General features: G+C 46.7%; 1 protein-coding gene across 1 annotated transcript; it reads left to right on the top strand.

Annotated features, from left to right (window-relative positions):
* Window positions 1-2,862: 2,862 nt before the first annotated feature.
* TARS1 (threonyl-tRNA synthetase 1) lies at window positions 2,863-27,266 on the top strand. Its single transcript, XM_069964789.1, has 19 exons — window positions 2,863-2,998; window positions 5,124-5,204; window positions 9,671-9,861; window positions 10,007-10,130; window positions 10,445-10,566; window positions 11,681-11,798; window positions 13,102-13,166; window positions 13,711-13,789; window positions 16,656-16,802; window positions 17,020-17,118; window positions 18,064-18,230; window positions 18,980-19,142; window positions 20,817-20,954; window positions 21,108-21,185; window positions 23,043-23,143; window positions 23,224-23,328; window positions 24,099-24,171; window positions 24,301-24,415; window positions 26,695-27,266. The coding sequence occupies exons 1-19, from the start codon at window positions 2,951-2,953 to the stop codon at window positions 26,841-26,843; spliced, it is 2,163 nt and encodes a 720-aa protein (XP_069820890.1). The 5' UTR covers window positions 2,863-2,950; the 3' UTR covers window positions 26,844-27,266.
* The last annotated feature ends 370 nt before the right edge of the window (window positions 27,267-27,636 follow it).

Here is a 27,636-nt window from a genome sequence, read left to right as displayed (position 1 = left end):
GGAGGAATGTTCTCCCCGGGTCAGCAATGCACAGTCCGGTTCCAGCAGCCTTCATGCAGTTCTCCTCTGGCGCTGACTCCCACCTCTGTTCTGTAGCAGAAACTCTTGGACTTTCTTCAAGAAAAGTAATTAAAAGCTTTTCAGGGAACAATCCCAATTGTATCATTGCAGCCCCCATCCCGGCCCACTCCTCACCCATACAATAGTAATAATCTGCCTGGAAAGAACTAGTACTGGAGCGGCCGGATCCAGAAGAATGGAGGCGAAAGGGAGATTTTCTAATTATTATTTTCACCAGATTGAAACAGATATAGAGATCAGCATCACATCCGCTCTTATACCATACATAGGATGGACGGCTCATGTTATGTACCTCAGGGGCGGGGCTGTCACTTGTGCCGGCCCACGCACCTGATGTCTGTCACAAGTAACAATATACACAACCCCTTTAAAGGGGAACTCAGACAAAATGTTTTTTTCTTTCAGATGAGCTGGTGTCAGAAAGCTATACAGATTTGTAATTTACTACTATTTTAAATCTCCAGCCTTCCAGTACTTATCAGCTGCTGTATATCCTGCAGGAAGTGGTGTATTCTTTCCAGTCTGACACACTGCTCTCTGCTGCCACCTCTGTCCATGTCAGGAACTGTCCAGAGCAGTAGGAAATACCCATAGAAAATCTCTCCTGCTGGACAGAGGTTCCTGACATGGACAGAGGTGGCAACAAAGAGCACTGTGTCAGACTAAAAAGAATACACCACTTCCTGCAGGACATACAGCAGCTGATAAGTACTGGAAGACTGGAGACTTTTAAATCCTGCATGTAACAACACTGGCCAGTCACTGGATGGCAGAACTCGGCTTCACCAATATCACTCCACTTTCCTGGGTCCTAACTGTGGCTCCCAGTACTCAGATACCCCCAGGACTTACAGTAAAGCCATATATAATGACAAGAAGACAGTAGCAGGGAAAAACTCACAAAGTATATATCAATACCAACAAGAATGTAACAGCAATACCTATACATTGTGTAATCCTGATTGCATTATTTTGAATATATATATATATAGTTTGACCCCTTTAAGAGAAAAATCCTGGCTGTTTGATTCAGCATACAATGACACACTGCAGAGAATTCCCCTTTACCCTTGACATATCGCCCATCACATTCTTTGTGTGTTTCACACTTGGCAACTGCATCAAATTCCCTTTCTGTTCCAGCATTAGAATAGCCAGCAATTAATTAACCCATTAGTGGCACCAGGCAAGTGCAGCATAGAGCAAAGGGGCTCGGTGCTCACAGTGATATCACTCACATATGTGACTGGTGACCTGCACTGTGGGGTAAGGGGTGCTGGGATCCCTCTGCTGTGTCCAGCACCGCAGCTCAGCTCTATTCAAGTGCTGAGCTGCCATGGTGGTGACCCCACCAGCAGAATAGTGAGTGCAGCTCTGGAGTGTAATACAGGATGTAACTCAGGATGAGTAATGTAATGTATGTACACAGTGACCCCACCAGCAGAATAGTGAGTGCAGCTCTGGAGTGTAATACAGGATGTAACTCAGGATGAGTAATGTAATGTATGTACACAGTGACTCCACCAGCAGAATAGGGATTGCAGCTCTGGAGTGTAATACAGGACGTAACTCAGGATGAGTAATTTAATGTACGTAAACAGTGATCCCACCAGCAGAATAGTGAGTGCAGCTCTGAAGTATAATACAGGATGTAACTCAGGATCAGTACAGGATAAGTAATGTAATGTACGTAAACAGTGACCCCACCAGCAGAATAGTGAGTGCAGCTCTGAAGTATAATACAGGATGTAACTGAGGATCAGTGCAGAATAAGTGATGTAATGTATGTACACAGTGACCCCACCAGCAGAATAGTGAGTGCAGCTCTGAAGTATAATACAGGATGTAACTGAGGATCAGTGCAGAATAAGTGATGTAATGTATGTACACAGTGACCCCACCAGCAGAATAGTGAGTGCAGCTCTGGATATAATATAGGATGTAATTCAGGATCAGTAATATAATGTATGTACACAGTGACCCCACCAGCAGAATAGTGAGTGCAGCTCTGGAGTATAATATAGGATGTAACTCAGGATCAGTACAGGATAACTAATGTAATGTATGTACACAGTGACCTCACCAGCAGAATAGTGAGTGCAGCTCTGGATATAATATAGGATGTAACTCAGGATCAGTACAGGATCAGTAATGTAATGCATGTACACAGTGACCTCACCAGCAGGATAGTGAGTGCAGCTCTGGGATATAATACAGGATGTAACTCAGGATCAGTACAGGATAAGTAATGTAATGTATGTACACAGTGACCCCACCAGCAGAATAGTGAGTGCAGCTCTGGAGTATAATATAGGATGTAACTCAGGATCAGTACAGGATAAGTAATGTATGTACACAGTGACCTCACCAGCAGAATAGTGAGTGCAGCTCTGGATATAATATAGGATGTAACTCAGGATCAGTACAGGATCAGTAATGTAATGCATGTACACAGTGACCCCACCAGCAGAATAGTGAGTGCAGCTCTGGATGATCTCTATTACTTTCGGAAGAAATCATTGTGTCAATCACTATCACGCCCTCTAGCGTCCACCAATAGGTGACCTCCTGCACTTTTCCCGGCGCTCCCTGATCACATGACCGGTGACGTCACGCGCCCGATCGTCGTCAGCACAAGGCAGCAGATTACGATTGAGAAACCGGACACAGCCATGAGTTCTATTGCTTCCGCAACCAACCTTACTAGCACTGGGCGCTCATTGGTTCCCTATGGACAAGCCCCTGTGTTTGGGGGCGTGTCTCAGCCTTTGGCCGTTTCTGATTGGCTGATTCCCTTCTCGCCCGGGTTAGGTTGTCTTGTGAGGTTGCCGGTTGCATCAGCTGCGGTAGTAGCCAGGCAGTGACAGCGATGACAGAGAAGGTGGCGGCACAAATGGAGAATCTGAACCTCAATAAGGTGACGGGGGAGACATGGAGGCCGGGGGTCGGGTGGAGTGTGGTCACGTGTGTGCTAGAGGGGGGGCACGAGGTCCTGTATAGATGGGGGGCTCCTCCTCTCAGTCCATTCTCACCCAAATTCGGGCATTTATAAGCTTTAGATGTCACAGGCAGAGTGAGGGTGCGTATCCTTGCTCCTACAAGTGACTAAAAGGTGAGGGGTATAAGTAATGGAGTTGCCCTTTAATTTTTTTTTGTCTTTGCGTGTTAGTCCCAGTAAGGATCTTGATCATGTGACCCCCCCCCCCCTAAACCCTTTGTAGTGTTTCTCTACATCAGTGTGTTATATGCCTCCTCCCCCGGGATCTGAGTTATCTCTCATCCTCGCAGCATCGGCCATGTAATATAGCTCACACCCCTAAGTGATGACAACAGTTGGTGTTAAAATATAGCAGCTTTCTTCCACAAACAGCGCCACCCCTGTCCTCAGGTAGTGTAAGGTATTACAACTTTAATGGAACAGAGCTGCAATAACACCCCGGGGTGTATCACATGACCGGTCACTTAGGAACCGGTCATGGACTTCCTGGTATGTGTCGGCCTTCCTCCCGGGCGTCATTGTTTGCACACTCTGCCGCTTGTTCTTCCACATCTCGCTGTTTGCTTTTCTTTTTTGTTTTTCCATCCGTTATCACGATAAGATGGAGGATGCGGATCCTGTGATCTGTCACTTTAAGAAGCGATCAGTTCTGTGTCCAATCCCAGCATCGGATTATGGTGGTCTGAGGGCGACGAGGAGTTAACTGTCACATCCTGTTAGATCAGTCTGTTACCATTTTCTGACTACAACTGCAATGGCTGACATAGTTACTGTTATTAGCTGGGCAGGTAGTCACTGATCCCTATGATAGGTCTCATGGGGGTCTCACTGCTGAGAACATTAGAATGACTAGGGAGAAGCACACAGCTGAGCGCTTCACTCCTCTGCTTGTAAACAGGCTCCATGTTAGGTATATGGAGTCCATCTAGTTCAAATCAACAGAGATCGGAGATCGCAGCAAGTCAAAGAAAGAAGCGCATTAACTGGGCTCTTCTCCCCATTCATCCAGCTGTTGCAAAAATAAATTGTAGTTTTGCAACAGCTCAAAGGTTGTATGTTTGACACTTGTGCCCTGACCAATGGAAACCTCTGGATATAGGGATACTGTAATACTCTCCATGCACAACACACACACCCAGCTCTGCAGCATGCACAACACACACACACCCAGCTCTGCAGCATGCACAACACACACCCAGCTCTGCAGCATGCACAACACACACCCAGCTCTGCAGCATGCACAACACACACACACCCAGCTCTGCAGCATGCACAACACACACCCAGCTCTGCAGCATGCACAACACACACACACACCCAGCTCTGCAGCATGCACAACACACACCCAGCTCTGCAGCATGCACAACACACACCCAGCTCTGCAGCATGCACAACACACACCCAGCTCTGCAGCATGCACAACACACACCCAGCTCTGCAGCATGCACAACACACACCCAGCTCTGCAGCATGCACAACACACACCCAGCTCTGCAGCATGCACAACACACACCCAGCTCTGCAGCATGCACAACACACACCCAGCTCTGCAGCATGCACAACACACACCCAGCTCTGCAGCATGCACAACACACACCCAGCTCTGCAGCATGCACAACACACACACACACACACAGCTCTGCAGCATGCACAACACACACACCCAGCTCTGCAGCATGCACAACACACACACCCAGCTCTGCAGCATGCACAACACACACACCCAGCTCTGCAGCATGCACAACACACACACACACCCAGCTCTGCAGCATGCACAACACACACACACCCAGCTCTGCAGCATGCACAACACACACACACACACACAGCTCTGCAGCATGCATAACACACACACACACAGCTCTGCAGCATGCACAACACACACACACACACACAGCTCTGCAGCATGCACAACACACACACACACACACACACAGCTCTGCAGCATGCACAACACACACACAGCTCTGCAGCATGCACAACACCTCTAAGACCCCCACCGGACCCTTCTGTATAATTCTCATTATTGTTCTTAATTTTTCAGGAAAAGTCAGAAGGCGGCAAACAGAAAGATGGCGGCAAAAAGAAGAGCAAGGAGGGATCTGGGGACGGGGCGCGAGCCGAGGTACCGAGCTTCTGGTTGCATCGGGTTGTTTCCTTCCTGACCGTCTATTTCCATACATGTGATTAGGTTATAGGTAGAATCGTGGAGTAGGGTCCGTCTGCCCTCAGGACCCCTCTATATTAGAACCTGCTCTCAGGACCCCTCTATATTAGAGCCTGCTCTCAGGACCCCTCTATATTAGAGCCTGCTCCCAGGACCCCTGTATATTAGAGCCTGCTCTCAGGACCCCTCTATATTAGAGCCTGCCCTCTCAGGACCCCTCTATATTAGAGCCTGCTCTCAGGACCCCTCTATATTAGCGCCTGCTCTCAGGACCCCTGTATATTAGAGCCTGCCCTCAGGACCCCTCTATATTAGAGCCTGCTCTCAGGACCCCTCTATATTAGCACCTGCTCTCAGGACCCCTCTATATTAGAGCCTGCTCTCAGGACCCCTCTATATTAGAGCCTCCTCTCAGGACCCCTCTATATTAGAGCCTGCTCTCAGGAGCCCTCTATATTAGAGCCTGCTCTCAGGACCCCTCTATATTAGAGCCTGCTCTCAGGACCCCTCTATATTAGAGCCTGCTCTCAGGACCCCTCTATATTAGAGCCTACTCTCAGAACCCCTGTATATTAGACCCTGCTCTCAGGACCCCTCTATATTAGAGCCTGCCCTCTCAGGACCCCTGTATATTACAGCCTGCTCTCAGGACCCCTCTATATTAGAGCCTGCGCTGCTCTCAAGACCTCTCTATATTAGAGCCTGCCCTCTCAGGACCCCTCTATATTAGAGCCTGCCCTCTCAGGACCCCTGTATATTAGAGCCTGCCCTCTTAGGACCCCTCTATATTAGAGCCTGCTCTCAGGACCTTTCTATATTAGAGCCTGCCCTCTCAGGACCCCTGTATATTAGAGCCTACTCTCAGGACCCCTGTATATTAGAGCCTGCTCTCAGGACCCCTCTATATTAGAGCCTGCTCTCAGGACCCCTCTATATTAGCGCCTGCTCTTAGGACCCCTCTATATTAGAGCCTGCTCTCTCAGGACCCCTCTATATTAGCGCCTGCTCTTAGGACCCCTCTATATTAGAGCCTGCTTTCAGGACCTTTCTATATTAGAGCCTGCTCTTAGGACCCCTCTATATTAGAGCCTGCTTTCAGGACCTTTCTATATTAGAGCCTGCTCTCAGGACCCCTGTATATTAGAGCCTTCTCTCAGGACCCCTCTATATTAGCGCCTGCTCTTAGGACCCCTCCATATTAGAGCCTGCTTTCAGGACCCCTCTATATTAGAGCCTTCTCCCAGGACCCCTCTATATTAGAGCCTTCTCCCAGGACCCCTCTATATTAGAGCCTCCCCTCTCAGGACCCCTGTATATTAGAGCCTGCTCTCAGGACCCCTCTATATTAGAGCCTGCTCTCAGGACCCCTCTATATTAGAGCCTTCTCTCAGGACCCCTCTTTATTAGAACCTGCCCTTTTAGGACCCCTCTATATTAGAGCCTGCCCTCTCAGGACCCCTGTATATTAGAGCCTACTCTCAGAACCCCTGTATATTAGACCCTGCTCTCAGGACCCCTCTATATTAGAGCCTGCCCTCAGGACCCCTCTATATTAGAACCTGCTCTCAGGACCTTTCTATATTAGAGCCTTCTCTCAGGACCCCTCTATATTAGCGCCTGTTCTTAGGACCCCTCTATATTAGAGCCTGCTTTCAGGACCTTTCTATATTAGAGCCTGCTCTCAGGACCCCTCTATATTAGAGCCTTCTCTCAGGACCCCTCTATATTAGAGCCTGCCCTTTCAGGACCCCTGTATATTAGAGCCTGCTCTCAGGACCCCTCTATATTAGAGCCTACTCTCAGGACCCCTCTATATTAGAGCCTGCCCTCTCAGGACCCCTGTATATTAGAGCCTGCCCTCTCAGGACCCCTGTATATTAGAGCCTGCTCTCAGGACCCCTGTATATTAGAGCCTGCTCTCAGGACCCCTCTATATTAGAGCCTGCTCTCAGGAGCCCTCTATATTAGAGCCTACTCTCAGGAGCCCTCTATATTAGAGCCTGCTCTCAGGACCCCTCTATATTAGAGCCTTCTCTCAGGAGCCCTCTATATTAGAGCCTGCTCTCAGGACCCCTCTATATTAGAGCCTACTCTCAGGAGCCCTCTATATTAGAGCCTGCTCTCAGGACCCCTCTATATTAGAGCCTGCCCTCAGGACCCCTCTATATTAGAGCCTTCTCCCAGGACCCCTCTATATTAGAGCCTTCTCCCAGGACCCCTCTATATTAGAGCCTGCCCTCTCAGGACCCCTGTATATTAGAGCCTGCTCTCAGGACCCCTCTATATTAGAGCCTGCTCTCAGGACCCCTCTATATTAGCACCTGCTCTTAGGACCCCTCTATATTAGAGCCTGCTTTCAGGACCTTTCTATATTAGAGCCTGCTCTCAGGACCCCTCTATATTAGAGCCTTCTCCCAGGACCCCCTATATTAGAGCCTGCCCTCTCAGGACCCCTGTATATTACAGCCTGCTCTCAGGACCCCTGTATATTAGAGCCTGCTCTCAGGACCTCTCTATATTAGAGCCTGCTCTCAGGACCCCTCTATATTAGAGCCTGCTCTCAGGACCCCTCTATATTAGAGCCTGCTCTCAGGACCCCTCTATATTAGAGCCTTCTCTCAGGACCCCTCTATATTAGAGCCTGCTCTCAGGACCCCTCTATATTAGAGCCTCCTCTCAGGACCCCTCTATATTAGAGCCTGCTCTCAGGACCCCTCTATATTAGAGCCTGCTCTCAGGACCCCTCTATATTAGAGCCTTCTCCCAGGACCCCTCTATATTAGAGCCTGCTCTCAGGACCCCTCTATATTAGAGCCTGCTCTCAGGACCCCTCTATATTAGAGCCTCCTCTCAGGACCCCTCTATATTAGAGCCTGCTCTCAGGACCCCTCTATATTAGAGCCTGCTCTCAGGACCCCTGTATATTAGAGCCTGCTCTCAGGACCCCTCTATATTAGAGCCTTCTCTCAGGACCCCTCTATATTAGAGCCTGCTCTCAGGACCCCTCTATATTAGAGCCTCCTCTCAGGACCCCTCTATATTAGAGCCTGCTCCCAGGACCCCTGTATATTAGAGCCTGCTCTCAGGACCCCTCTATATTAGAGCCTGCTCTCAGGACCCCTCTATATTAGAGCCTGCTCTCAGGACCCCTCTATATTAGAGCCTTCTCTCAGGACCCCTCTATATTAGAGCCTGCTCTCAGGACCCCTCTATATTAGAGCCTCCTCTCAGGACCCCTCTATATTAGAGCCTGCTCTCAGGACCCCTCTATATTAGAGCCTGCTCTCAGGACCCCTCTATATTAGAGCCTTCTCCCAGGACCCCTCTATATTAGAGCCTGCTCTCAGGACCCCTCTATATTAGAGCCTGCTCTCAGGACCCCTCTATATTAGAGCCTCCTCTCAGGACCCCTCTATATTAGAGCCTGCTCTCAGGACCCCTCTATATTAGAGCCTGCTCTCAGGACCCCTCTATATTACAGCTAATGACATCTGACTTGTTCGCTCTTTAGACTCTAATGGAGCAATCGAGTCAGATTTGATTGACAGCCGAGTAGAGACATGCACTGCAGTGTCTCGGTATCTCAGGAAGGAGACCCGGTGCAATCTGTAAAAGTTACTGGAAACTCTCCGAGAAGCGAGAATGTTACCCCAATCCTCCATTATAGGGAGGGCTGAAGGAGAACACCCACCGGGTTTCTTTGATACCACTGCGGGATTGGTAGGGCACAATGCAGCCTGTTTCCCTACTGACTCTATAGGCAGCTAATTCTTGGTGTGTCTGTTTAGTTGTAACCCCTTACTACCCAGTGCAGATTTTTTTTAAATCAACTGTTATAGGGATTTGTAAATTACTACTTTTTAAAAATCAGCTTATCAGCTGCTGCATGTCCTGCAGGAAGTGATGTTTTCTTTCCTGTCTGACACAGTGCTCTCTGCTGCCACCTCTGTCCATGTCAGGAACTGTCCAGACCAGGAGCAAATCCCCATAGAAAAACATAATTACTGTTGGCACTAAAGTCAGTGCTTATGAATTTTCTCTTTTGTAATATGTTCTTAAAAAAACTAATAAAAAACATTGAACCAGAAAACCTCTCCTGCTCTGGACATTTCCTGACATGGACAGAGGTGGCAGCAGAGAGCGCTGTGTCAGACTGGAGAGAATACACCACTTCCTGCAGGACATACAGCAGCTGATAAGTACTGGAAGACTGGAGATTTTTAAATAGAAGTAATTTACAAGTCTGTATAACTTTCTGACACCAGGGGTTACAAGTTCTCCTTAAAGGGGGGCACCACTGACATTGACAAGACAGCATCCTGCATCTCTCCAGTCAGGGCCTGATGAGAGTTGTAGTTTAGCAGCAGCTGGAGAGGTTCGGTGACACTATATGATCTATAGTAACAGTGGTTTTCTATCCTCAGCTCAATCCTTGGCCTGAGTACATCAACCAGAGACTGGAAATCTACAACAAGCTGAGAGCCGAGCACGACGCCCTCCTGGCCGAGAAAGCCGCAAAAGAAAGCAAACCCATCAAGGTGACCCTGCCGGACGGGAAGCAGGTGGACGCCGAGTCCTGGAAGACGACCCCATACCAGGTGGCTGCCGGGATCAGGTGAGGAGGATGGGAGAAGATTCCAGAATTTTCCCCAGCTCTGTATAGTAGTTATATGTAGTGACAGCGATACTGCGGTGTAGGGGCCCCTGACTGTATATAAAGTGTAGAGTCCTCTATATCCCTTATTTGATGTCTCCCGCAGTCAAGGCCTGGCGGATAATACAGTGATAGCAAAGGTGAATAACACAGTTTGGGACCTTGATCGCCCCCTGGAGGAAGACTGCTCCCTAGCACTGCTGAAGTTTGATGATGAAGAAGCTCAAGCTGTAAGTAGCCGGGTTGTATATTCATTTATACATAGGGTCCCATCTAACCAGACTTATAGAACTGATATCTTATCCTCTGGATGAGCAGTGGGCCAACTCCTGGGACCCCTGATTAAAGGGGCCACAATCCTGGGACAAGCACCACAGCCCCCTCAATGTTTACTATCTGCATCACTTACTTTTAGTAGTCACAGAACTTTACCCATTCATTTGACTTTATCCCATAACATTTTCTAGACATCTTCAGAACTATTTCATCTAATGCGGGGTGGGATGTGTTCTGGTATAACCTTCTTTCTCTCCCCTGGTGACAGGTATACTGGCACTCCAGCGCACACATTATGGGGGAAGCCATGGAGCGAGTGTATGGCGGATGCTTGTGCTATGGTCCACCCATAGAAAGTGGCTTTTATTATGACATGTTCCTTGAAGAAGGGTAAGTCTCTCCTTGTCTAGGTCTATGTTCAGGTCATGTAATGGCGGCCTAAGGGGCCTATCCCACGGGAGCCATAGATTCGGCCGATTATCGCTCGGTGGAATAGAGAAAACGTTTATTTAGGGCCAGACCTAAAATCATCAGTCACCCACTGCACATCGCTGCGTGGAATAGCGGGCGCGGCGGGCGACCGATTTAAGAAGCAGCATACTTTACCTGGCAGGACTTCTCCTCCGCTCTGTCTTCCTCCCTGGGTCCCGCGGCACAGCATCAGCAGCTCCGCAGCAGCCTGACTGAGCTGTCAGACCGCTCAGCCACTTACAGGCCAGGACCGCCGCGGCCAGTGATTGGCTGATCGGTCTGACAGCTCAGACAGGCCGCACCGGAGTTGATGCTGCGCATGTATGGTGCAAGGGCTGCAAGGACATCGGTAACAATGTCCCGGCAGCCCTCGCTCAACGATCATCAGGCCATGGAATAGGCCCAGTAAACGAGTGCCGATCTAGCAGATCGCCGCTCGTTTACATCGTTGATCGGGCCCGTGAAATAGGACCCTAAGGCTCTTTCCCTTCAGATGATCTCTCTCGCTCTGCTGGTCTTGTGGTTTGCACCTTATGATCTGTACTAGTCAGCCCTCCATGCAGTCTTGGTGAGCTTCTGCTTCTGCACAGCAGCCAGTCAGGAGAAGCAGAGCTGCAGGCACATGAGAGAGAACATTTAAACCAATGATCTTCTTACTCTACCATTCCTCTCATCCGGCTCCTCCTCAGCCTCTCCCTGTAATCTCTGCGGATTGAGGAGAACCCCCTTATGGCAGGGACACCCCATCTATGATGACAGTCATCTGCTATAGCTGTTAACCCTGACATCATACTCCACATATCCCAACCCAGGTGCAAGAAGCTGAGATATGGGGAGCTGTCTGTGACACGAGATTCTGATTGTTCTCATCACATGGACAGATAAAGCAGATCCTGCAGACATCCCCCCCGTAACCAATCATTGTGCACCATGGTGGTATACCCCTATTCGTATTATATAGGAACCCCCCCCCCCCCCCATGCTGCATATACAGGTCAGATGCAGAAACCTTACAGATACCTTTCTATTCCAGCGGAGTGTCCAGCAATGACTTCACCGGCTTGGAAAACCTGTGCAAAAAGATCATGAAGGAGAAACAACCATTTGAAAGACTTGAAGTGTCCAAAGAGACTCTGCTGGAAATGTTTAAGGTAAAACCCCGACCCCTGCAGCTACCTCACGTGTGTATCCACGGATGCCGAATGGTTGGTTATTATGAGAGATGAGCATGCTGGAGTCTGGTCGCTCCGTATGTGATAACCAGTGGTTGAAGAAGTTGGATGCCGCCCTAGGGAGTCTTGGAAAACATGGCTATGGCCATAAGCAATAGACTGTTTCCATGTTTTCCTGGACCCCCTAGCACTGCATACAACTTTCCTAGCGGCGGGGACTCAAATGCCGAGCCTCCAGGTCCAGAGAACCCGAACAGTTCAGCAAGTCCGCTCGACACTAGTTCAGTAAGAAGGAAGAGATCTCTGTCTGGGCAGATCCATTATAAGTCTATGGGACTGTCTGGATGGAGATGCCACAAGCTGATTTTATATATACAAGCAAATTTATATGACCGGTACTCTTTTAGCATTGACTACACAGGAACTTGTGGTAAACTTAAAGGAAGAGCGCGATCCCCAATGATTTCCTGTTTAAAAAAAATAAATAAATAAATAAATCAGGTGTCACCTTACAGCAAACATCTGACATGTTCTGCTCTTTGAGATAAGATACTTGTATAATCCTCTTCTGAGATAGTACTTTGGTGTTCAAAGGGATTATCCAGGCTTAGAAAACCATGGCCACTTTCTTTCAGAAACAGCGCCACTCCTGTCCTCAGGTTGGGTGTGGTATTGCAACTCAGTTCCTTTAAAGGGGTTATCCAGCGCTACAAAAACATGGCCACTTTTCCCCCTCTCTTGTCTCCAGTTCAGGTGCAGTTTGCAATTAAGCTCCATTTACTTCAATGGAACCGAGTTTCAAAACCCCAGCCAAACTGGAGACAAGAGAGGGGAAAAGTGGCCATGTTTTTGTAGCACTGGATAACCCCTTTAAAATGAATGGAGTGGGATTATATTAGCACACACATTGAGGACAGGGGTGGCGCTGTTTTTGCAGGAAAGTAGCTGTGCTTTTTCTAACCCTGGAAAAACCCTTTAAGGAACCTTTTAGAACGCTCAATCAGTCAAGCAAGCGCAAGTCACGGCTTGTGCGGCCTATTAAATTCTTCATAGTCAACCACACATTACAGCTACACAGGAGGGTGCATGGCTTACACTTACAGTAAAATTCCCCTTGTCCATAGCAACCAATCACAGCTCAGCTTTCACTTTACTAGTCTTTACTACTTTATGATAAATGAAAGCTGAGCTGTAATTGGTTGCTATGGGTAACAAGGGAATCTGCCCGTATATAAGGATATTGGGATGGATATTTGGATCACATGTTTTTCTCTTTCTCCAGTATAACAAATTTAAGTGCAGAATCCTGAACGAGAAAGTGGACACCCCGACCACCACAGTGTACAGGTAACTATTACAGGCTAAGGGATGGGAAAGGTTTTCTTTCCCATAATCCTCCTCTCCCGGGTTACATTATGGACCGCTAATTCATAGGGACAGGAGAAAACATTAGTGCTCAGTTTCCCTGCAGCGCCACCACAGGAGATATGAAGCATTACACAGTGTCCATTCATGTCAATGGGTTAGCTGTGTAATGCAGGACAGGATGGGTCCTCCAGGAAGGGAGACTCTCTTTGTATTCTAAAGAAGATAAGAAAAACATGGATGTAGTGTACTGAGTATACAGCCCATGTGCATCACCTCACAGGTGCAGTGCTGGTTTTGTTAGAGCGGCCATGATTTTCTTGTAATTTTGTACAGTCCCTTTATATGTATCTTTCAGAAACTCATGGACTTTTCCGGTAGGGAAGAGCTTGTAGTTAGTGGAGTGTCTGACCTGACTGCAGGATAAAGCAGCTGCCGCTTGTTACATTTGCACAGATTTTTAGTGGAAAGAAGCATGTACTTGGTTTGTGCTGTACCAATGTATTTTTATGGTGTTTGCTTTCAGATGTGGCCCCTTAATTGATCTTTGTAGAGGACCCCATGTCAGACATACAGGGAAGATAAAGGCCTTCAAGATACACAAGGTAATATGGATGTGTGTGTGCCTGTAGCTTCTATACTACACCACATAGCAGAGCCAACACATCCTCTATACTAAACCACACAGGACACATCCTCTATACTACACCACACAGGACACATCCTCTATATACTACACCACACAGGACACATCCTCTATACTAAACCACACAGGACACATCCTCTATACTACACCACACAGGACACATCCTCTATACAACACCACACAGGACGCATCCTCTATATACTACACCACACAGGACACATCCTCTATACTACACAACACAGGACACATCCTCTATACTACACCACACAGGACACATCCTCTATACTACGCCACACAGGACACCTCCTCTATATACTACACCACACAGGACACCTCCTCTATACTACACCACACAGGACACCTCCTCTATACTACACCACACAGGACACATCCTCTATACTACACCACACAGGACACATCCTCTATATACTACACCACACAGGACACATCCTCTATACTACACCACACAGGACACATCCTCTATACTACACCACACAGGACACATCCTCTATACTACACCACACAGGACACATCCTCTATACTACACCACACAGGACACATCCTCTATACTACACCACACAGGAGACATCCTCTATATACTACACCACATAGCAGAGCCAACACATCCTCTATACTAAACCACACAGGACACATCCTCTATACTACACCACACAGGACACATCCTCTATACTACACCACACAGGAGACATCCTCCTCTATACTAAACCACACAGGACACATCCTCTATACTACACCACACAGGACATATCCTCTATACTACACCACACAGGACATATCCTCTATATACTACACCACACAGGACACATCCTCTATATACTACACCACACAGGACACATCCTCTATATACTACACCACACAGGACACATCCTCTATACTACACCACACAGGACACATCCTCTATATACTACACCACACAGGACACATCCCCTATACTACACCACACAGGACACCTCCTCTATACTACACCACACAGGACACCTCCTCTATATACTACACCACACAGGACACATCCTCTATACTACACCACATAGCAGAGCCAACACATCCTCTATACTAAACCACACAGGACACATCCTCTATACTACACCACACAGGACACATCCTCCTCTATACTACACCACACAGGACACCTCCTCTATATACTACACCACACAGGACATATCCTCTATATACTACACCACACAGGACACATCCTCTATATACTACACCACACAGGACACATCCTCTATACTACACCACACAGGACACATCCTCTATATACTACACCACATAGGACACATCCTCTATATACTACACCACATAGGACACCTCCTCTATATACTACACCACATAGGACACCTCCTCTATACTACACCACACAGGACACCTCCTCCCCTATACTACACCACACAGGACACCTCCTCTATACTACACCACACAGGACACATCCTCTATATACTACACCACACAGGACATATCCTCTATATACTACACCACACAGGACATATCCTCTATATACTACACCACACAAGACATATCCTCTATATACTACACCACACAAGACATATCCTCTATATACTACACCACACAGGACATATCCTCTATATACTACACCACACAGGACACATCCTCTATACTACACCACACAGGACACATCCTCTATATACTACACCACACAGGACACATCCTCTATATACTACACCACACAGGACACCTCCTCCTCTATACTACACCACACAGGACACCTCCTCTATACTACACCACACAGGACACATCCTCTATATACTACACCACACAGGACACCTCCTCCTCTATACTACACCACACAGGACACCTCCTCCTCTATACTACACCACACAGGACACCTCTTCTATACTACACCAAACAGGACACATCCTCTATACTACACCACACAGGACACCTCCTCTATACTACACCACACAGGACACCTCCTCTATACTACACCACACAGGACACCACCTCTATACTACACCACACAGGACACATCCCCTATACTACACCACACAGGACATATCCACTATACTACACCACACAGGGCACATCCTCTATATACTACACCACACAGGACACCTCCTCTATACTACACTACACAGGACACATCCTCTATACTACACCACACAGGACACATCCCCTATACTACACCACACAGGACATATCCACTATACTACACCACACAGGGCACATCCTCTATATACTACACCACACAGGACACATCCTCTATACTACACCACACAGGACACCACCTCTATACTACACCACACAGGACACCTCCTCTATACTACACTACACAGGACACATCCTCTATATACTACACCACACAGGACACCTCCTCTATACTACACCACACAGGACACCTCCTCTATACTACACCACACAGGACACATCCCCTATACTACACCAAACAGGACATATTCACTATACTACACCACACAGGGCACATCCTCTATATACTACACCACACAGGACACATCCTCTATACTACACCACACAGGACACATCCTCTATATACTACACCACACAGGACACATCCTCTATACTACACCACACAGGACACATCCTCTATACTACACCACACATATATTTAAACTCTGTGCATCAGGATTTATCACCAGGGTTCTTTGTATGGGATCTCCTCAGAACATGACTTGTTGGGCCATGAGGACTGGCATTGAGAAGCACTGCTCTATACTATTACATATGTGGTTATATGTTGTCCCTCATTTATTATCATCTATATTGGTGATTCTCGTTCCTCTGGTGTATATGGGTGATATCTTTTACATCTGCTGATTTGTAATTTTCAGAACTCCTCCACTTACTGGGAAGGGAAAGCCGATATGGAAACCCTACAGAGAATATATGGAATTTCTTTTCCTGATCCAAAAATGCTGAAAGAATGGGAAAAATTCCAGGAAGAAGCCAAAAACCGAGACCACAGAAAGATTGGACGGGTGAGCTGTGATAAGATGTGAGGTTGGTGATTGAGGTCACACACTCCAGTATTGTCATAGACCTTGATGGTTCCTCCCTTGGCCCAGCAAGATGTGCACTTGGCACTGGAGTCCTATGTGTCCTATGTACTCTACATGTCTATGTTGATCGGCTACATGTTATAGATTGATTGGGCGACGTGTTGCAGTATTTACCTGCGTATGATCTTTCACACAGGAGCAGGAACTCTTCTTCTTCCATGAACTCAGTCCCGGAAGCTGCTTCTTCCTGCCCAAAGGAGCGTTCATCTATAACCAGCTGATCAACTTCATCAGGGTGAGGACTGACTATGGATGCCGCTGTTATGGCTTCTTTTACTACGCAAAACAAGACCCATCAGGCAATTGGACATCTACCATGCCTAATGGACCCTATTGATTAAAGTGCTTATCCAAGATTAGAAAAAGCACAGCTACTTGCTTGCAACAACAGCTCCACCCCTGTCCTCAGGTTGTGTGTGGTATTACAATTCATTGCCATTCACTTTGATAGAACTGAGCTGCAAAACCCAAACTGTGGACAGGAGCGGTGCTATTTTTGGAAGAAAGCGGCCATGTTTCTATAAGCGTGGACATCCCCTTTAATAGTTTGTTGTTTTGGCAACAAAGAATAGCGCAGCACGCTTTGTTTTCTGTTCATTACGGGTCGGGTTGAAAGCTCTGAGAAGCACTAATCTTTAACTCAGGTTATGTTCACACTGCATCTTTTCGGGGTCTCTATTGCAGAAGCTGCTTAGAATTAGAGAACGTAGCCTAGCAGACACAAAGCCCAATGGACTTCATTAAAGTCAATGTTGGTCTCCATTCATGTGCATTGGTGCAGCTTTGTTTACTGTGTCTGGGGCCCTGAAGAGAACCTCTGAGGCAGTGTGAACATAGCCTGATAGAACTAGCACAATGTATACAGTATGTGTAGCTTCAGTGTCTAATAGCCTTCTCCGCATACATACAGACTCTGCCATGTGTGCGATAGAATCAGGCTGACTGCTGGTGGTGGAGTGGTGGCCGAGCATGCACACTGCCGCTTCATTCCCTCGGGGGTCAGTGGACCTCTGATCTTGTGATCAGTGGGGGGTGCAAGGGTTTCAGCCCCCGATACTCAGCTAGATATCCCCTGAGGATAACCCTTGGGATAACCCCCTCTCATAGGATATAGGTAACACATCATTGTTCTGCTGACTTCATCATTAATCTAATCCACGTCTTGTGTTTCTCCCATTAGCAAGAGTACAGGAAGCGCGGCTTCCAGGAGGTGGTCACCCCCAACGTTTACAACAGCAAACTATGGCAGACGTCCGGTCACTGGCAGCATTACAGCGAGAACATGTTCTCTTTTGAAGTGGAGAAAGAGATTTATGCTCTGAAGCCAATGAACTGTCCAGGACACTGGTATGTAGAACACTGCCTTATTGAATTGACTCTTCTCTATTCTCTTTTTAAAGGCGTATTCCCATCTGGCCATTTATGCTGTGGATCTGCACCTGGTTGCAACCACTAGTCAAACAGGCTGCTTAAAGGGAAGTTCACCAAAATGTATTTTCTTTCAAATCAACTGGTGCTAGAAAGTGCTAGAGATTTATAATTTACTTCTATTAAAAAATGTCAAGTCTTCCAGTACTTAGCAGCTGCTGCAGGAAGTGGTATTCTTTCCAGCCTGGAGAGCAGCAGAGGATTTATATGGGAATTTGCTACTGGTCTGGACAGTCCCTGACATGGACAGAGGTGGCAGCAGAGAGCAGAGAAAGGAAAGAATACACCACTTCCTGCAGCTGATAAGATTGAAAGATTGAGTCTCTGGCACATTCTGGCACCAGTTCATTAGAAAGAATTATAATTTTTTTTGTAAACTACCCCTTTAAATAGGTTACATAACTCCCATAGATGTCAATGGGAGTTGCATATACAGCCTTCTGTAATTCTGGAGGTACATAGACGTTGTAGGTTGCCGTTCTACACTGCTTGTGCAACAACCATTAACGTCAATGGGAGAAATGGAAACCGTGTAAAGTAACGTTTTCATCTCCCGACCACTTCCAGGTCAGAGGTGTCCTAAATCCTATGAAAACCTTTAAGGCCGTTTTCACATGATTGTGTTACATGCACATCCGTATTATAAACCATGGAAATCTTTCTTGCAGTCTGATGTTTGACCACCGGCCGCGCTCTTGGAGGGAGCTGCCCCTGAGGATGGCTGATTTCGGGGTCCTTCACCGCAATGAGCTGTCCGGTGCCCTCACAGGACTGACACGAGTCAGACGCTTCCAGCAGGACGATGCCCACATATTCTGTGCCATGGAACAGGTAGGTGTGATCACACATCATGTATATGGGTTCTTCTGTTTCCAGGATGAAAGATTTGGTTTAGGCTGTGACTTAAAGGGGTACTCCAGTGGAAATCTTTTTCTTTCAAATCAACTGGTGTTAGAAAGTTATGTTGATTTGTAATTTACTATTAAAAAATCTCAAGTCTTCCCATACTTATAAGCTGCTGTATGTCCTGCAGGAAATGTTGTTTTATTTTCAGTCTGACACAGTGCTCTCATCTCTGGCCGAGACAGGAACTGTCCAGAGCAAGAGAGCTTTTCTATGGGGATTTATAGAAAACCGAGACAGAGTTCCTGTCTCGGCCAGAGATGACAGCAGAGAGCGCTGTGTCAGACTGAAAATAAAACAACATTTCCTGCAGGACATACAGCAGCTAATAAGTGTGGGAAGACTTGACATTTTCAATAGACATAAAATACAAATCTATATAACTTTCTGATATCAGTTTATTTGAAAGAAAAAGATTTTCGTTGAATAAGCCCTTTAACTTTACTGTTTACAGTGATTTTTTTTGTTGTTGATAGACTGTATAGCCCTGACGCCCGTCATGCCCCTGTTTACTGATTTTGGAGACACATTATCTGAGAGATAATTGAAGCCAAAGCCGGGAATGGATTTCAGAAGAGGTGAAATCTCAGTCTTTGTTTATAAGTCTGTTTCTGACTTTGGCTTCAATGATCTGTCTGTGTAATGGAACCCTTAGGCCTCGTTCACATGGCCGTAGAATACAGCTTTTTTGGAGGGTATCAGACCTCTAGTCTAATGACCCATGCACATGATCATGGATTTCACAGTCCCTGCATTTGCCTGGTTCATAGACCTTTGTCCTCCTTCACACATGCACGGTCAGTGATTGTGGGTGACCCACGGGTGACACCCCACGGGTCATCCGTGCCCTATGGATCTGTGGTTTTGCAGACTGAGGATACTATTACACGGCCAATGGAGGCCCGATCAATATTGTAAACAAGGGCTGAACTGCTAGATCTGCTCATTTACAGGGCCTTTTACGCGGCCCGATAATTGTTTAGCAAGGGCTGCACAGACATCAGCGATGTCCATGCAGCCCTTGCCCAAACAGCTAATACATTACCTCTCCATGCTCCCGGTCTTCTCCTGCACTCTGTATGCTTCCCGATCCCCACTGCTGCGGCACTCGGAGCTGACAGGCCACTCAGCCAGTCACTGTCCGGGACCGACGCGAACAGTGATTGGCTGAAGCTGTGGTGCACAGTGCCAGGAAGAGAGCAGGAAAAGACTGGAAGCACGGACAAGTAATGTATTAACTGTTTGTTCAGTCGTCAGCTGTCGGCCCTGCATTGCTATTACAGGTATGATGATTTTAGGTCTGATCCTAAAGAAACGATCAGCAGATTGTTGTCTCTATTACATGGAACGATTCGACCGATTATCGCTCCGCCTAATAGGGCCCTTAGACCCTAGATTTTACAACTTTCACAACTTTTACTGAACAGCTTCCCCCATCCTTCCCTTTTAGTGTCATTGTCTTTCATCAGCCGGGAATGTCATGGCAGCTTTGCAGGCCGGCTCCTCGGTGATGAGATAAATTATGCAGATTTATGATTCTATTTAATGGGATGTTATCACAGGAAAAGAACAATAAACAGTCTCGGCTTTTATTAATTGCAGATTGAAGACGAGATCAAGAGCTGCCTGGACTTCCTGCGCGCCGTCTACAACGTCTTTGGTTTTACCTTCAAACTCAACCTGTCCACACGGCCGGAGAAGTTTCTGGGTGACATTGAAGTTTGGAACCAGGCGGAGAAGGTGAGGAGATGGGGTAACGGAATTGATGTACCCCCCCCCCCCTGCCTTTCCTTATTTCGCTCATATTTACTGCCCCCTACTGAATACACAGTGCAGAATAGAAACAAAAAGAGCAACTCTTGTCTGATGGAATTTGTATAATTCTTCTTGCAGCAACTTGAAAACAGTCTCAATGAGTTCGGAGAGAAGTGGGTGCTGAATCCAGGCGACGGCGCCTTCTACGGACCAAAGGTGGGTGTTGTAACACCCCAAACATGGAGTAGCGGGATTCAGTGTGGTTCTCTGTAACAAGCTGTAAAATCAATTGAGTAAATCCTGATTATATAAAACTCATTTATAGGAGGTGTTAAAGGGAACCAATCCCTATAACCATATGCCTGGAAACCATATGGCAATGTATTTATAACAGCAGGGGGGGTTATAGTGATTGGTTCCCTTTAAGGATTGATGTAGTTTCATGAAATACCTGCAGGGGTCACCCTATGGCTGTAAAACCAGTAATCTGTGCAAATTTTATCCAAACATTTTCAGCACAGCTTAAAGGGGAATTCCAGTTATCCCGGAAATAAAATGCACATAAAGCATATAGGTGGGCTCATTGATTCCCCACCGATTCTTTGACACTTTTCTCACTTGCCTATGCTGCTTTCAGCCCCAGATTCAAACTTTTACAAATAATCTCAGTTTTACAGGATGGCACCTGGCCATGAAACTACATCTCCCAGCATGCATTGCACCTCAGAGCCAACTGCAGTGTACCCACCCTGTCTTGTAGTATCTGCCCACCAGTGGTTCTGTTTGCTTCTGCTTTCCACAGTAAACACAGTATATATTTATCTTTTTGTCTATCGATTTACATATATAAATAGATGAATAGATTACAACGAGGGAGATGAAACAACAGGGTCTCCTTACCCCTATACTGCTCAGGAGAGGTTGCTGTTTCCACGCATTGGCCAGGTGATCAGTGTGTGATGTCAGTGGTTACAGATGAGGTATTACAGCTTGCCTGGCAACAGAGGAGTCAGAGATCATGCAACCTCTGTCTCAGAAGGAAGGGGGAGGGCAGAGGAGTGGAGACAGAGTGGACCAGGAAGTGAGTATTTTCTGCAGCTTTAGGATGTGAGTCCGGATGTGCTGCAGACAAATGGCCCAACTCATGTAACAGAAACCTATTACAAACAAGCTTAGATTATGGGTGGGGATTAAACCGGGTTAAACCTTTCTTATCGGGAGTTCCCCTTTAAGGCAAGCGCTAGGGTGTCTGCAGCTTAGACCAGAACAAATACTTGCTGTGGAACCCAATAGATTTTTTTATTTGCCTACATCGGTGATCTCTAACCTGTGCTTCTCCCATTGTTGCATCACTACAACTCCCATTATACAGCTGATCAGGCATGCTGGGAAATGTAGTTTTCATGACCTGTGCTATATTACTTTTGAATGGGGGTTGTAGTTTTGCGGGAACTAGAGAGCCACATCACATGGTCATCAGTGATCCCCAACCTGTGGTTCTCCAGGTGATACAAAACTACAACTCCAATCATCCTTTGTCTTAACTCTCTGGCTGGTAAAAAAAAAACAACATTATGCACTGCAAGCCAAGGGCTTCCCAGCCATTACAGCAGGGTTTTGGCAATCGTCATCACATGAGAGGGGGGTATTGCTCTTATAGATGAATTCTTCCATCTAGAACCCCTTAGATTCTTTGCTCGTCTTTTAGAACTAGAAGTGAACAGCCTTCTGGGATATGCCGCCATAAATCTCCATTAAAAAACGATTTCTCCTAAAGTGCACAGCCTACTATTACTTCTTCTCTGGCTCAGTACAAAATGTCAGATGCCGCACATTATTGGGATATAGAAAGCCCGTCTCTGACATTCTATAGCCGCGAGCATTAGATGTTCCAGTGTAATATATGCCGTCCCACAACCCGCTGTACTGAGCTGTATTACAAATGATAGAAGAAGTCTAAAGCGCATCCCAATCTCTGCCTTTGTGTATAGCTCTACCACTACAACCTCCAGCATACCCTGACAAGTCTACATAATTATTATACATTAGCTAATAACATCTGTTCTCTTCCAGATTGACATCCAGATAAAAGACGCCATTGGCCGCTACCACCAGTGCGCCACCATCCAGTTAGACTTCCAGCTCCCCATCAGATTCAACCTCACCTATGTCAGGTCAGTATGGGCCCCCATGGGTCACAGGTAAGTGCCCAGCCTCTTCCTGTCTCATGTCCTCCTCTCATTTATTTCCATAGCCCGGACGGTGATGACAAGAAGAGGCCGGTTATCATCCACCGCGCCATACTGGGGTCTGTGGAGCGGATGATTGCTATTCTGACTGAGAACTATGGAGGGAAATGGTAATGGATCTCTGTATAAGTATGTGTCTGTCTGTAGGCCATCCACGCAATAGCTGAAACTGTATCCATAGGACACCATCACATGGCTCAGGTTGTCAGCTCGTGTATCCATAGTGCTCAGTGTACACCACATGGCTCAGGTTGTCAGCCGTGTATCCATAGTGCTTAGTGAACCGCATATGGCTCAGGTTGTCAGACAGTGTATCTGTAGTGTTTATTGTACACCTTATGGCCCAGGTTGTCAGCCGGTGTATCCATAGTGCTCAGGGGACACCACATGGCTTAGGTTGTCAATGGTATTTGGCTTAGGTTGTCAGCCAGTGTATCCATAGTGCTCAGTGCACACCATATGGCTCAGGTTGTCAGCTGGTGTATCCATAGTGCTCAGGTTGTCAGCCAGTGTATCCATAGTGCTCACTGTACACCATATGGTTCAGGTTGTCAGCCGGTGTATCCATGGTGCTCGGTGGACACCATATAGCTTCGGTTGTGAGCCGTTGTATCCATAGTGCTCACTGTACACCATATGGTTCAGGTTGTCAGCCGGTGTATCCATAGTGCTCAGTGGACACTTATGGCTTAGGTTGTCGGATAGTGTATCCAAAGTTGGATCCAAGTGATGCTGACAACTTAGAGGAGTCACATGATTCCCGGTTGTTTTAGAAGAACCCCTTAGGAACGTATTTTGTGGATATTGCAGCATCACATACAGAATGAATGACCCCCCCCCCCAGGAATCCATGATGACTTCTTGTGTCTTCTCCCCTCAGGCCTCTCTGGATTTCCCCTCAGCAGGTGATGGTGGTGCCCGTGGGACCCACATGTGATGACTACGCCCAGAAGGTCAGAATAAGCAGAGAATAGATGTCTTGGTATTCATCTTCCATTCTAGAGGGGTCGGCACATTTTTGCCCCTTGACACCCCACCTGCCAAATGCATGCTAGCGTTAATTTTTCTCGTCCCCGTTGTAGGTAAAGGAGCAGTTCCACCATGCCGGCTTTATGGCTGATGTAGATCTCGATCACGGTTCCACCCTCAATAAGAAGATCCGGAACGCCCAACTCGCCCAATACAACTTCATTCTGGGTAAGAGTGACGGCCACATTCATACAGGGCCCGACAGCAGGCGATGAGCAGTGGCGGCCGATCTCTAGTCGTCTCTCCTCGCTGACACGGTCTACTAGTGACACGCCAGCACTTTACTGTATGAAGCGGCGGCCATAAAACTGCAGCACATGGAGGATTTTATTGCATTATCTCCAATTCCCTTCCATCTGTTTCCTCTTACCTGAGGCCATGGAAGGGTTTACGAGAGTGCGCTAATCCTGATGAGCGGCGCGGGCCATCCTGACCACAGGCACAGGGCAGAATGTAGATACCAGTAAGAGGATGCCATGGAGGGAAGTGTATTGCACGCACAATGATCCTGTTAGCTCTTCAATAGGGACTTTTGACTTCCTAAAGTCAGGTTTCAGGTCCCCTATGTGCCATGGGGAGGAGGATACTGAGTAGAGATGAGTGAACCTCAAGTTTCTCCAGAACTCCTTAGGGCTAAATCCAACTTTGGTAATTAAATTCAGAGCGCTTAGGTTCAGGCGAACCCAAGCATGCTCAAGGTTCACTCATCTCTAATATTGAGCCTTTTCTTAAAGGGATATTGCACTAAAACATAACTTTTGATATGTTGCTACTCATTGTGAGACTAACAATTCATTCCATACTTGTTATTATCTATGCAGTCTCCTTCCCCCTGTTTCTGCTGAAAGCACAAAAATCTGTGTCTGAGTCTTTATCCCCCTCCCTTCTGAGGCCGCTGAAATAAACAAGTCCTTGGCAGGCTGTATCTGCAACTTTGTAACTTCTTTGTAATGCTAGGAGGGTTAATCACAGTGAGTTCATTAGCAACTTGACCTCAGATCAACCTTCCCGGTATTACAAAGAAGCTACAAAGTTGACGATAAAGCCTGCCAGGGACTTGTTTACATCAGCCTTCTCAGAAGGGAGGGAGGAGGAGGGGGAGACAGAGAGAAAAGCTCACACACAGATTTTTGTGTTTTCAGCAGAAAGCAGCAGCTCAGAACTGAGGGAAGGAGACTGAATAGATAACAAGTATGGAAGGAATTGTTAGTCTCACTATGGGCAGCAACATATGAAAAGTTATGTTTGTGTGGAATACTCCTTAAATACCAATGTCATTCATGAAGTTTAGGCCAAGACACAGTAGAGATGACCTGACTTATTATTGCTTCAGTTCATCTGAAAATGAAGCCTCTGGGCAAATAATCTTTATTAGAAATGTCCTATTGTTTATGGTTTACAGCTCCTATGCAGCTCTAAGTGTCTCCATGGTTACAGACTACAAACAACCCCTGTGTAGTCAGATCCAGCAGCATTGTTACCTTTGATCCTCTCCCTCCTACATTGAGTAATGTAATAGACTTCTTGGTTCGTATCCCATGGTTCTCTGGCAATTGCAAAACACCACATCATCAGGGCATGCTGGGAGTTGTGGTTGCAACAGGAAAAGAGCTACAAGATGGAAACTACTACTGCAGTGTTTTGCAATGAAAATGATAGGGCATAACAGGTGGATAGTAAAAGGACAGACTAGATAGACCAAGTGGTGTTTTTCTGACGTCTTATATTTCTATAGTTGCACTGGCACAGACTGTCCTGTAAGGGGCGGGACTTCTGCACATCTGCCCCACTACCTTTTTTAGTGAGTAATACAGTGTATTGGTTGCCAATGCAGACTACAACTCCAAGCTGCACCCAGGGCATGCAGGGAGTTGTAGTTTTGGAAACTGTAGCATGCCACTGGGTCGACAGTACTGCTGTAGTGTTTTTGTGAGGAAAATATTACTTGCATTGGCACAGATTTGCCTATAGGAGGCCCAACTTCATTTCCCAACATTGAAAAGACAGCTGACGCAAACTGGATTGAAATTCTGTGATTAGAAAATAAGATTATGGTTGTAGTACCACAGACAAATTCAACACTTATTTTCCCTTTTTTTTTTTTTTTGAGTAATATATTTGATAGCTGGTTTGTAATTTATTGCTGTGCAACTGATGCAAACTACAGCTCCCAGGATGCCATGGCCAGCCTGTGTCAGATTATTGGTTTGTAACCTATGACTCATTGCAAACTACAACTTCCAGCTCGCCCTGATGAAGCTGTGGGTGTTTGATCACTGGTTTGTACCTTGTGACTCTGTAGATAATTGCAAATGACGTTGGGAATTGTAGTTTTGTAATGACAAATTATGTGGCAGTATATAGAAATGAGGCTGCACTAGCACAGACTGGCCTCAAGGGGGAGCAACTACCACACTCTAATAAATTGTCATTTTACCTCATTTCAGTGATCGGAGAAAAGGAAAAAGTCAGCGGGACGGTAAACATCCGTACCAGAGATAACAAGGTGCACGGCGAGCGCACGGTGGAAGAGACCATCGCAAGACTCCTCCAGCTGAAAGAATCCCGATCTAAGAATTCAGAAGAGGAGTTCTAAGATCCGCCGCTCTTAAAGGGCAATGGTTACGGTGGATTCTTTTGCACTGCTTTGAAATGAAGGGATTTATCTGTGAGCCAAAAAAAACAAAAAGAAGAAAAAAAATAAATCCTGTGAAGTCTCATTAGGAAATGTTCTCTCAGGGAACGGGGGAAGGTTCGGTTCTCGGCGGTTGTGACTTTCCTGCTTTTGGCTTCCGGGGGTTTTTATAATATTAGATTGTCCTTTTTGTCTTTTCTGTCTCCTTGGTTATTTCCATTATTTCGCTTAGTGTTGTCACGGCCGCCGCCTCCCTGTACACTCCGCTTTGAGGGAAACAACTGGGAGCGGCACGAACAATCTTCTTTTAATGTTACTTAGGTTAGAACAAACGCGGGGAGATGGACGAGTCACAGACATGTAATAAAACGGAGAAACCTCGTATCCCTGTGCCGTGCGTCTGTTTTACCGTAGCTGAATATCCTGCTGATGGTGGACAGTAGGAGGGAACGTGTCCACTAGGCCGATTCTGATATCTGTTTCTTAGTTATACTTCTGTTCCTGGGAAAGCTGGATGACAACCAATATGGCCGCAGAGGGGTTGTAATATTCTTGAGTTTATACCAGTCATCTTTTTGTTTGTGGATATTTCCCATCACTGACCTTTTCTCATATTTAAGAGTGTGCAGTTACATCAGAAGTGTGGTGGGATGACATAGACTAGGCTCGGGAGCTTAGCCGGCCATGTCTGATTTCAGCTCTCTCCATGCCCCGGGGAAGCACCGGTACCCCTGCCAGAAGGCATTTTTCTGCC

This window comes from Dendropsophus ebraccatus, chromosome 3 (assembly GCF_027789765.1).
Source record: "Dendropsophus ebraccatus isolate aDenEbr1 chromosome 3, aDenEbr1.pat, whole genome shotgun sequence".
In the NCBI taxonomy this organism is placed as follows: Eukaryota; Metazoa; Chordata; class Amphibia; order Anura; family Hylidae; genus Dendropsophus; species Dendropsophus ebraccatus.
Note: the sequence above shows the minus strand (reverse complement) of the source record. Positions and strands in the feature narration are given on the sequence as shown.